Below are 11980 nucleotides of genomic sequence, written 5' to 3' on the forward strand. Positions count from 1 at the left end.
CATGCGTGCTACTTCTACCACTGCAGATACAAATCCCCTTCCTGTGCAACTGCCTTGTCCTGCACCCAAGTATTACTGCATACACATTACTGTGTGTAAAATGACTTTGGGAATTCTCCTTATAGGTAACGCAAGGCCTCCAGCACACCACAGACTAGAATTCTCCTGTTGGAGAACCAAGTGAGACATACCACACATACAAAAGACGTAAGAAGTCTGAATCACATCTTTCTGGATGTAGTTACAAAGTAAAGATGATACAGAAATTAGCAAGTTAACATGCCAAACAGGTTAAGAACGCCTTCCTTAAAATAATAATAAAGATCTGCCAAGTTATCACAAGTAAAACCAAACTTCTTAATGCTGAACATACACACATGGAGAACCCCATGGTGAAACAAAAAGCTGACTGTCAAGTCGATGGGAAAGCAGAGAGGAAGGAAACTACCACTTGCTTTAAGAAAACTACAAACAAGCTCTTGGCAAATCAAGAAGAGAAATCACACATATGGTACTTACCACTTGACATCGAGATAATCATCTCACACAGGTTATTTATTGGGATCAAGTAATCTGAATCAAAAGGGTATCTGGAAGTTTTTACAGAACGACCTGACTACTGGAATCAAGGCCAAACTTTTTGGAAGGGCAGACTAGCAGCTACAAGTTTATCCCTTCCCAATTTCACACCAACAGTTCAAACCTCCTTTGGTAAGACCCATCCTACTTAACAACAGCTGTATCCCGCTTTTCATCAAGGATCTGTTTCTGAAGAGCGCAATGGTTAGTGATTCCGTGGGCAGCAAAGTAGTTTTCCCCCCTTAAGAATTAAGAAAACAGAGGGGACAGGAAAGAAGACATTAAGAAAACATTTAATACAGACAGGTCACACATACGATGTGATCATCACCTGAGAGATGTGATGGCTCTTAAGCTGGCTTTAAAGCATCATCCACGTCACATGCGGTCTCTGGGTATTTCAATGGTGTGCAGTAAGTCCCTACATACATACATGCACCCACTCTGAATTAGTACAAGAAATATTGCTTACCACCAACCAAATTCAGCTGCTTCATCTGCAAGACTGAACACCCGACAGAAACCTCCTAAGGGGAACACCCTCACTGCCTCTTTCGGGGCAGTTACATCTCCATCGTTATCACTATCCTCCTCAGAGTCCTCAAAGTCAGACAAACCAATCAAAGGTGAAGGATGGAAAAAACAGGGTAATCATGACGGCTAGCAGAGCAAAATACCCGGTGACAGGCAGCAGAGCTCAAGCAATGGCCAGAGAAGCGGCAGATAGCAGAGCACTGCTGTAAGGCAATGCCCCAGGCACGGCCCCAGCACCCAGAAAGCAAGCTTTCCTGAATCCCGCTCACCTCCCTCGAGGCAGGCACTCTCACGCAACGGCCGGCAGGAGTTGTTTTCCTGCCGAGCCCCAGATCTCTCAACGTGAACCCTTCAGACAGAGAAAGGCTGCTGCGGTCTGCTGCCGAGCCTTTGGAGGGAGAGCCCCTCCTCAAAAGGCCAACCACAGGAAACATCCCCAACTGTCCTCTTCCGTACGGCAGCTTCCCCTCTGTTTACAAACTGACATATACAACTTTTGCCAAAATATTTCAGAAAATGAACCAAATTACTTCTAATTTCAGGCAAAATAATTGAGACACTTAACTAAATGCTAATTCTGGTTTAGGTCTTCCAGAAATACCTTAGTGAATAGGAACTGCTATGTGCTCCTGTGTAAAGAGGAGACAAGGAATCTTTATGGCAGCACATCACTGGATTCATTTTTTTAAGACTACAGTTATTACTATATGTGACTAAGGTATCTTTGGAATGGCAATTTATTTCCATATGTAAAACTGGATAAAAGGAAGTTCTAGTAAGACTCCTCGAAAAATAAAAAAACAACTACCAATTCTCTCCCCCCCACACCCCCCAAAAAAACCCCACAGCTCAGCAACAAAGTTCCTCCCTCCAATTTTGGCTTCTAGTAGCAAAAATACTGCAGAAACATTGTTATTAATGTTTTCCATCAACTATTTGAAAATATACAATTATAATTTATCACAGTCTTTATCTTAAGCCAGTGAAGTTCTATTTCATAGGTACCGCACAAAAAAAAAAATTCTACCATACTAGAACTACCTGTGGTAAAAAAACCCAACCAACCAACCAAGAAAAATCTCAGATGAAAGCAGACAATTGTATTTCAATCTGAGTGCCACTGTTGCTATAAATATTTGTAATTACAAACACCTCATGCAAATGTAAAAGGTAATCTTAAGATTGTCAAAAGTAATTCAAAATCTATGTAAATTCAGAATACTTTTTCCCCCCCATCCCTTTGGCATCATATAGCACAAGAAGAAAGCCAAAAATCAACTGTTTGGGTGTGGGGGTTTTTTTGGCATGGTCTGTGAAAGAACTATGTCAGAAATTACTTGGCATCTGCTATTCTAATACAGTAATTAAAAAACACATCAGATGCAAAGCCAGAATTCTGTAAACTTCTACTAAACCGTTCTATTTTGAAAGGTACAACAGGGCAAATCAATATTGCCTATAAAAAGGTAAAAAAAAAAATCTACTTCATGAATTTCAAGGTATTGTACCTCGGCATCTAAAAACCAACCTACAATCAACCTACAATAGTCCCAAAAAGCAATTCTTCTCACAGAAAAAAGAATGTAATACATTAATAATGCAAAAACAAAAGGTATAGTAATGGTGAAATACCATTCTTATCTAAATCTACTCCAGCAAAGAAACTGTAAAATATGCTTCTGATCTTTCTTGTCCATCCCCACCATCCCCCCCACCCCCAACAGTATTTTAAGGCATCAAGATAATTTCAGTTATGTGCTTGTTGGTACTACGATACTTTGAAACAACTATGTTAAAGATACAAAGGAATTTGAGAGGTTTAGAGAGATGAGAAGATATGTGTGTTTACAAACACGAGAGTCATTGGTTTAACCAGTTAAAAAAGAACACAAAATGAATTTTAGATACTTATACAGTGCTAGCTTTAGTTTTCAGGAGAAGTTTCCATACCTGTTAGCTTCCCAGAAAGCACTCATTTCCAGACTACTTCTAAGATTTTGAGTTCTAAGGATAAATACTTATCCTCAGTATCTTATTTTTGACAGAAAGAACACGTCTTGGGATAGTACAGGAACATTTGATAACACACGAAATACAATATACTGTTTCTGGAAACTAAAAGTGGATCTAGAGGTCTACAAAGCTATTCAAGTTGTTCACCTTTTTTTGATTTCATCTATTTTCACTTCTCTGTGTATTAGTTTTCAGTTAAATGAAATGTTACAGAAAATATCAGTTACAGAAAATGGCGGGGAATCACATGCCAAATTAGAACTAAACGGTGGCCAAATTTCTTTTACGCTTAAGTCCTTCAGTTCCCTGAGCTAACTGGTGCCATTTCATGAAGAAGCAAATAGAACAGGTCACGTCATCCTTTACAAGGTAGTTTTTGTGGCCTTTAGGAAGAACAAGATACCCATGCAGTCCCAGACAGAGATAACCACTGAAAGTCTCCAATCTTTTAGTTCACAGAAATGCTTATACCTCTTAAACAAGCTTTCTTTAGCAATCCTTTTCTCAATTTTTCCAGAGGAGCTTTGTAACTAACAACTTCCTGCAACTTAGAAAAACATGTTATCAAGGCACAGTATTTCAAGTCCTTATACACACCCCTATGTAGAGTACCCTATGTAGTACCACATGTATCAGAGAATCTCGAAGTCTTCTGTATATCTATCCTCATTCCACAGCTATAAAATGATAAAGTTGCTGTTAAACAAATTTTACTGATGGGGAAAGTGTGGCATACAGAAACAGTGCATCTCACAACCGGCCATTTTGCTGGTCACAGAGCAGGAGAACAAAGCTCATGGGTTAAGTCCTCAATTAGTGCCATCAGCACCAAGTCACAGAATCACAGAAGAGCTGAGTGTTGGAAGGGACTTCTGGAGACTGCTTAGCCCAGCCCACCTGGCTCCAGCTCAGCTGGCCCCTCCAACCAGGCAGAAAAAGCTGTCAACAGATGTAGGAGCCAGTCCCTTTCACACCTTCTCAACTGACGTTTGCAGAAGGGGATAACCCCCTACCCTGCCCTTTATTACCACAATCACAAGTGGATTTAAGTGACGCCTTCTGGATAGAGACATTAATGCAGACAATTTTCATTTATAAATGCAAAATAAATATGGCAGCAAAGCCATTTTCCTTTACAGTATAAGCTGGCATTAGGACAGGAAGTCTGTTCTCCCTCAAGCATCCATCAGCTATCACCTTGGAAGATACAACATGGAAAGAAACATGATGAAAAGGGTGAGAATTGGAATATATTTGTTAAAAATCAGCTCCCGCCCTCCTTCCCTCCACCCCTCCTCCAATGGACAGCGATAAAACTTTTGCCTCCAAACCTTCATGACACAGATTTAAAAATAGATGCAATACAAACACTGTATGAGCAGCAGGTAAGAGAAGAACGAAAGTACATGGAAATGAAGGTGGAACAAACCTTACTATTGAGTGCAGATGTAGCCTTTCAAAAGTCAAAACACTTGTCTTCTCACAAATAGGCACACTGTAATTTGCAAGCTGGGATTCAGGATGTACAGGGGCACCTTTTTGTTCTCTACAGCTACTTGGCAGTGCCAGGGACACAGCAGGGACTGGGACAAGCAATACGGCAATTACTGAATTAATTCAATTAAAGTAATAGTCTCTGTAGTTAATTCAATTACTGTATTTTGGTTTTGCTTCATTTGGTCAAATTATGCCCTCCCTTATGTCTGCAAATCTGTTTTATACCTTCATTCTTCCCCCTCACTCTTCACATTACAGGCTTAAATGACCAAATTCAGCCCTGTGAGCCTGACACAGGATCAGAAGGCACCACCAAGTCCCTGTATTGCATGACTATTTGCCACCAGCTAGAGGCTTTCACTTTTTTCCCCACTATTTGCTTGCAAGTCTTAATCCTAAAGATTTGTACCCAAGCCAATGAAATTTTGTCCAAGCTGAAAAACCTCAAACAATAGCTCTCAGAAGTATAGCATGACCCATAATAGGTTATTTCTGAAAACGCTGTAGAACAATTTTATGGCAGCATTAACTCTTTCATGGCATAAGAAAATAAGAGCTGTTACATTTACTGCTAAGATTCTTATGCCTCTTCTTGGCATCTAAAATTTTCAGTGTCCTCTCTTACAACTGCCCAAGTTCCGAATTTGCTCTTGGTCAAAGGCATCAGAGATAAAATCTATAAATACAACACTTGCTTTAAAATGTGTGCAAAACAAAGTCCTTTGTCCGTTGTAATTTGATTTAAATTTAGTTCATTTTGTATTTCAATTATAATTGCAACACAAACTTCAAAAACTTTCTCTTCACACATTATAAAGAATTCAGAATATCATGCAACATGAAATATATAATCTTACATTAAAATTTACACCCAACAATAAGGAGACTGTCAAGTTCTCATACTGTAATTGTGGCTTTGGTTTCTTTAAAATACAATTTTGGCTGCATTATTTATATAGATGGAATACTTCATGATAAGCATTAAATCAAGATAATATTAATACTCAAACCATAAATATGTGCATTGCCAATTACTGTATACAATAATACCTCTATTGTTCATTGTATTCTTCAAATGTATCAATGCCAGCAAGTGCTTAAATTATGCTGTGAATACACTCCCAATGAATAAATATTATGGAGTCATGTATCAGTAAATACCAAAACCACCAGCACAAAAATCCCAAAAGTATAATAGTGGTCTTGAGCTAGCAGAAATTACATTTATGAAATGTTGAGAGTAGTTTCTCAAAGCAAGTTACAAATTATTTCAAGCATATACATAATCGAAAAACCTTTAAGAATGAAACCTTTAATAATGAACTTAAAGCACTGGAAAAATGAGCTGCATTTAGTGGGGAGGAGTATAGCAATGCAGGACATGTAAATTTTTTTTTTTTTTCCTTCTTGTTCAGCCTGGAACAAGTTACTGAGAGTCACTGGACTTTCCTTCTTGTAACAGAGAGGTTGGAATAATTCAAGGGTGTTGGAAGCTTCAATTCAGACGTTTGAAACCGATTTTGTACACAGAAACTTGCACTCAGTAAGTCAAGGAAATAACATTATATATGGCCTTAAGAATCAGCAGGGTTAGGACCAAAAGACCATAAACTCCTCCAGATGGTACAGCTATCCTCCAAAATAGCAATGCAGTGCAATAAGTAGCAGAACACCAGAATTGCCTGTTTCACTAAAAACATACACTTAAAAATTGGAGCTTTAATTACAGAGACAATGGGAATATTTTTAAATACAAAACCTACTCAAAGAAAACAGCTAAAATAACAAGAAACTCTCATAGCAATTGCTCAGATGATTACATAATATGCTGACAATTTTATTAAGTTTCCGTTTTCCTCAAAATCTGTTTTTCTGTACCTAACACACAAAAATCATTAACACTAGTCAATTTTCTAGTCAATACTCTAGAAAATACTGGAGTATTTTCTCAGAATTCATCCATTACTGTCATAGTAATCATATAAACAGAAAAAGTACAACAAATACTTTAAACTTAAATGTTAAAAGCAATTTTTCTCTGGTTTTTTTTTTTTAGCATTAAAAAACAAAAAAATAAAAGGAAAGTACTGCAAGACGTAGTCTGAGTAAGGAAATTCTACACCTGGACAGGTACATGGGAGTTTGTTTTCATTTAATCAAAATACCACTTCTTTTAATAAAATGTTAATACTGTACTTTATAAAGCATCATGCAAAAACAGAAACAGCTTTATCACATACTGACAAGGATGGAGAATTTTCATCCCATAGCCTATGTTATTTACTCACACGCCCAAACTCACAGCCAAAAGAACAAGTTGTACTATTTACCCTGATGTGCTCTAACACAACACTGCATTTTCAACAGAGATTAACAACTGTGGAGTAGGAAAATGACCCCTTTTTCACTGGCATCACAAATAACATGCAGAGAGGGGCCCTCCTTTAAAAGTCAATTAGAGCATTAAGTCCTATTTTGCTTTCCTTGTTCTCTTTAGTGTTGCCTGTTTTTAAAAGTACAATCACTTCGCTTAAATAATTCAACTTGTGTTTACCTTGATCAGCCATAACAATAAATGCATCAGACTGTTTACAAGCACAAAAGGCAGTGTCCCTCCTCATCTGATCTAATTTTACTAGACTTCAATTCCAGTGCCTGCCTCTAAGTGTGCAGTAAGATACAAAGAAAACTATGATATCCCATTGGAGAACTCATTTTGGTCAACTTTTTACCTACTTATTCTCTGCATATTCACTCCCTCTTCACATTTTGGCAATTACCCCAAAATCTCCAGTAAAATCAGAAGCGCATCACCCCATTTTTACATCAAGGCGGTTGACACAGGATGAACAGGGATGCCATCCTTCCGCCACAAAAAATGACAACACTGATAATTATGGTAGGACCTGTACCTTTGCCATTCTAGAATATGATGCAAGAAGAAAATTTAGAGTAAGATACTTGGTGCTTTATTTTGTTTGTTCTTTGGTTTTAAGGAAAAAGCAAACCACTGATTTATTTAGGAAAACAGTGTGCTAAATGGAATGAACAGATTTTTCTTTTGGCTTCCTTTTTTTGATTTTGAGACAGAACTTTTACAAAGGACCATAACACACACATCAGCTCTGTTCTTCTCACCTTCTTACTTACTTTCTCTTAATAATCTCACAATAATCAGTTAGCGGTTTTCCTCAGTGGATTCACGGCCTCAGATTCTTTTCTCTGAGCAGGTCCAGTTGGCAACAATACAATGCCAAGCTCTTGATTCAACTTTAGCATTGTTCCATTGTTTGCTCCTTAGAAGCTCCAACAATGAAGATGCAGTAGTAGCAGAAATGTCACAAAAATCAAGAACGCTACTATATTACAATTCTTTGACAAGTTTTAGAGAAGTCTATATCACTTCAGAGCATGCTTGATCAATCCATCCTGTATTTTCGCATCTAGACACCAGTTACTACCTAGCATCTCTGTACCAGCTGAAGAGTACAGAAGGAATGGCAGCCTATTTTGTATAGAAAACCAAAGACTTGCATTAAGAGAAGCTAACGTTGAGAAAGGTAATATTATTTCTACAAATCTGTGACTTTTGTAACTCTAATCCTCTAATTCAAATCCTATGCTACATCTTCATTCTTTCCCTTTTACTTTTCCACCTGTGATACACAATATATGTTGTTAAGTGGCTTCATGTTAACAAGTAACACAAAAGCATCCTCTCCAATTTACCTATTTAAATTTCTAGAAATTTCTCTTCCATGGTTTGTTAGGAACAGTGCCTTTTATTTATACTTATGTGTACAATAGAAGCACAATCTTAAGTAAGCTTGATTATGAATGAACGTTCTTGTCAGCTACAAGCCAATGCGTGTCCATACACATAAAAGGCAGAAATTAATCTTCACAATTTAAGGACTTCAAAGTCAGGAAATCTCTACCACCTACATTCAATCTAATTTCAAGCTCTGTTCAGCAAAGTGATAGCTGAGAAATGACAGTTACTGATCATTTTCAGAGTATACCTCAGCTGCTGCACTATTACAAGCACTAAGTCTCAAACTTTAGAAGTTACCTGAGTAGAATCAAGAAGATTATGATCATTCAACAGTAGAAAAAAAAAATTATACAATCTTTACCTCTGATACAATGATCTTTCTTGGATCTGAAAAAGCCTTGTGAATTAGAGCCCACAGTCAAAATGAGGCAAGGAGATTTATCCAAGATTTACAGAAAGACTAGTGATCTAGAAACAGAACAGATATGCCAAAGGCACTGATTCAGCTCTATACAAAAGGCTCTTAAAAGCAGGGCTCACCAATTTATTTTTTAGTTTGAAGAAAGTAACAATTGCTTCAATACACAGAGCAACTACCACAGAGTAACAAGTTACTGAGGGGCACCGGCTTCATGATGACTGCCTGCATACCCCACAGCAAATGCCAACCATTCCAGGTAGACTACCCTTTAATCTAACTACCTTGCATTACCAAATCACCATTACAGATAGCTAGCTAGACCTTGGACACAAACGTACATATGATTTAACAAAAAAAGGACAAGAAGATGCCACTAACTTTGCAGCATGGGTGTTAGGTGTGAACTGCTTATAAATGAAACAAGGTACTTAACTTCAGATGCCCCTTGGACATCTAGTAGACAGAACCTACTGTCCCAGCTTCAGTTCTTCCATTACACTACAGCTTAACACCCCACACGATCCAGCGTCATAACCTCACTTCTGTGTACCAAAAGCATAAGCAGAAGTAACACACACAAGCAAACTCTTCTGAAAATGTTTAACCTAGAACTAAAAGCTAGAAAAAACTGCAGAGACGTGTTTTTCCCCCCATTTTGGAGCTCTACTAAGCAGTAGCTTTTGCAACAAGAGAAGCAAAAGTATGAGAGCTTCCATGTAAAACAGAGTAGCAAGGTTGTAATACATGAGTAATGTAGCTAGTGAGAAGTAATGGAATTGCTTCCGATTTGAATTGCTGAATTTACTAGGATACAACATTTGTAAAATGTAGTAAACTACAAGTCTTCTCAACTGTAGCATGTAAAAGCATTCCATCTTAAATAGGAAGTATGTTGCAGCAAAAAATAACAACCCTGAATCGGGCAGTTGAGTAATTGTATAAAGAAGTAATTTTTACACTGTGAATGAGAAGTATTTTAAAAAAATTTGTGTTCTGTGTCTCAAATACTGCTAATATACAAAGACAGGAGGGATCTAGTAATTAGTAAGTCATTCTAAAGGAGATAATGTTGATAGTTACAGTAAGTTACTAAACAGGATAATTTCCCAATTACTGTATTATTGCCAAATACAGTTTGTCTGGAGTACACTTCAAAACAAGAGAAAAGCTTCCACATTTGCGATTTCACTACATTGGTGATTTTTCACCAGCTGTTCTAAGCAATCTTCCACACAAATTAAAATATGCAGGCTTTTTATTTATTTTTGTTTAATCCAGAAGATATTTTGAAAATAAGAAAAAAAATCCTATGGTTTTTGAAACTACCTTTGAATTTTCTTAATTTACTTTTGAATTTACATGCAAAATTCGAATTCACTTCTTCATTAATGAAAAAAAAAAAATACAGCTTTACCAGGATTGAAAGTATTTATTGCAAAGGTTAAAAATATTTGTTCCTACCTCCACTTTTGTTCGGTAGAGAATGAGACGCTTTAGGCTGCCCACTTTGGCTATGTGGTTGAAAGCCTGAGGTGGTATTTTATCACATGATGAGAGATTTAATTCCTGAAGATTTGGACACATTTCAGTAATGACCTCCAAGCATGTTTCATTGAGGAAATGGCCACAAGACAACTCAAGACGTACTAGTTCAGAGCCACAAACTTTCAAGAACCTGTAAAAAACACATTTTAAGTGAAAAATAAATGTACTTTCAGGTGAGAGTCTGAATACTGTCAAAACCTTAAGCATGTAAACCAGGAAACAGTTCCTTTCAACAATGAAAAGCCTACAGACCACAGCTCTTATGTCACCTCCGTTAACTAAGAGAAAAAAGGATTAGGTTAAAGTAAATTAATCATAACCACTCTGAAGAAGTTACTGCTGAATCAAAATTGTACAAATCCAGAAGAGACCAAACTAATTAGGTTTTGAGTCAGAGAGCAATATTCAAAAAACAAAGGTAGTCTGAGAGTCAAGGCCGTTTCATCAACATTAACTTGATACTGTACATAACCTAGATATTATACAATGCTTTGTACAAAGGAATATTTGACTACCTACATTTTCAGAAACACGGAAGGCTATATAATGCTATACATGGCATAAGGAGGCTAATGTCACTAAAGCAGCCTGAAAAAGCAATTCTACCTTGAAAACGAATTGCAAAAGAATCATTGGGGGTGAGAATGGTACAGAGAGGGCTTTTTATTAAATTAACATTAGTCTTGAAAACTCTGTTTCGGTTTAGAAAGTTGGAACATGCTTCCTTCTTGCCATTTACTCTGAGACAATGGAGCAAAGTACAACACAGATAATGTTTGCAATGCTTTTAAACAGTCCCCAAAGCCAATTTTGACAATGGCCTGCAAGTTTCCACCAATAATTTCATATTTCTCTTTATTTCAGAAAAATCTGCAAGTGTAAAAATGAGGTTAAACAAATACTTTTAAATGGATGAAATATTCAGAAGTATTTTAAGACTTTCAGAAAAACATCTCATTCCTTTCATTAACAAATAAGTCAAAATCAACACTTTGTAGCTGTTCTAGAACACAGAGATTCCTAAGGACTATTTCACGACTTTCATTGGAATTATAAAAATTTAAGATATTAGAAGACAAAATATCCAAAATTTAGAAACTTTGATGGTCTCCGCATGAATTACACCTTCTGTCAGAGATCTTGTGTGAGAAATTCAAGCTCTATTATATCTAATCCAAGCTTTAATTAAAAACACATAAGCTTATGTCCCTTTTTATTGCAAAGATAACCTTCAAACTGTGAATCAATCACTAGGGTTGTAAGTTTGATATTTAATAGGGAAAAAAACCCCACACGTTTGCAGTGATTTTGTTATACTTTAAGTTTCTCCAGTAGAAAAAACTAAGTTCCTAACCTATGGGCGGCAGTGAGTTCCCCTTGTTACTTCCTAGAATAATGGAGCTACTTGTGAGAGAGCATGAATTAGTTTCTCATAATAAATATTTTGATCTTCTCTATTACCAGTTCTATCCTACCAAAACCTTCATGCAGACAAAGCAGCTTTAGGTTCTGACACTTTCACCGCAAAGTTAGTACTACTTTTTGGGTTTAACTGATACAATAGAAATGCCAGAGAGACTCGACGCTTCTGCTTGCACAAAAACTCCTATTGCTAC

At 36.9% G+C, this 11980-nt stretch overlaps 1 protein-coding gene across 2 annotated transcripts in view; it reads right to left on the minus strand.

The window, feature by feature from the left end:
* FBXL4 (F-box and leucine-rich repeat protein 4) overlaps positions 1-11980 on the minus strand; it is a 62968-nt gene that overhangs the window by 20361 nt on the left and 30627 nt on the right. For both annotated transcript variants that reach the window (XM_009320145.1, XM_009320143.1), the window contains exon 5: positions 10281-10494. In XM_009320145.1, the coding sequence (XP_009318420.1) occupies positions 10281-10494 (214 nt within the window). The remainder of the gene's footprint in view (positions 1-10280; positions 10495-11980) is intronic.

This window comes from Pygoscelis adeliae, unplaced genomic scaffold, assembly GCF_000699105.1.
Source record: "Pygoscelis adeliae isolate BGI_AS28 unplaced genomic scaffold, ASM69910v1 Scaffold41, whole genome shotgun sequence".
NCBI lineage: Eukaryota > Metazoa > Chordata > Aves > Sphenisciformes > Spheniscidae > Pygoscelis > Pygoscelis adeliae.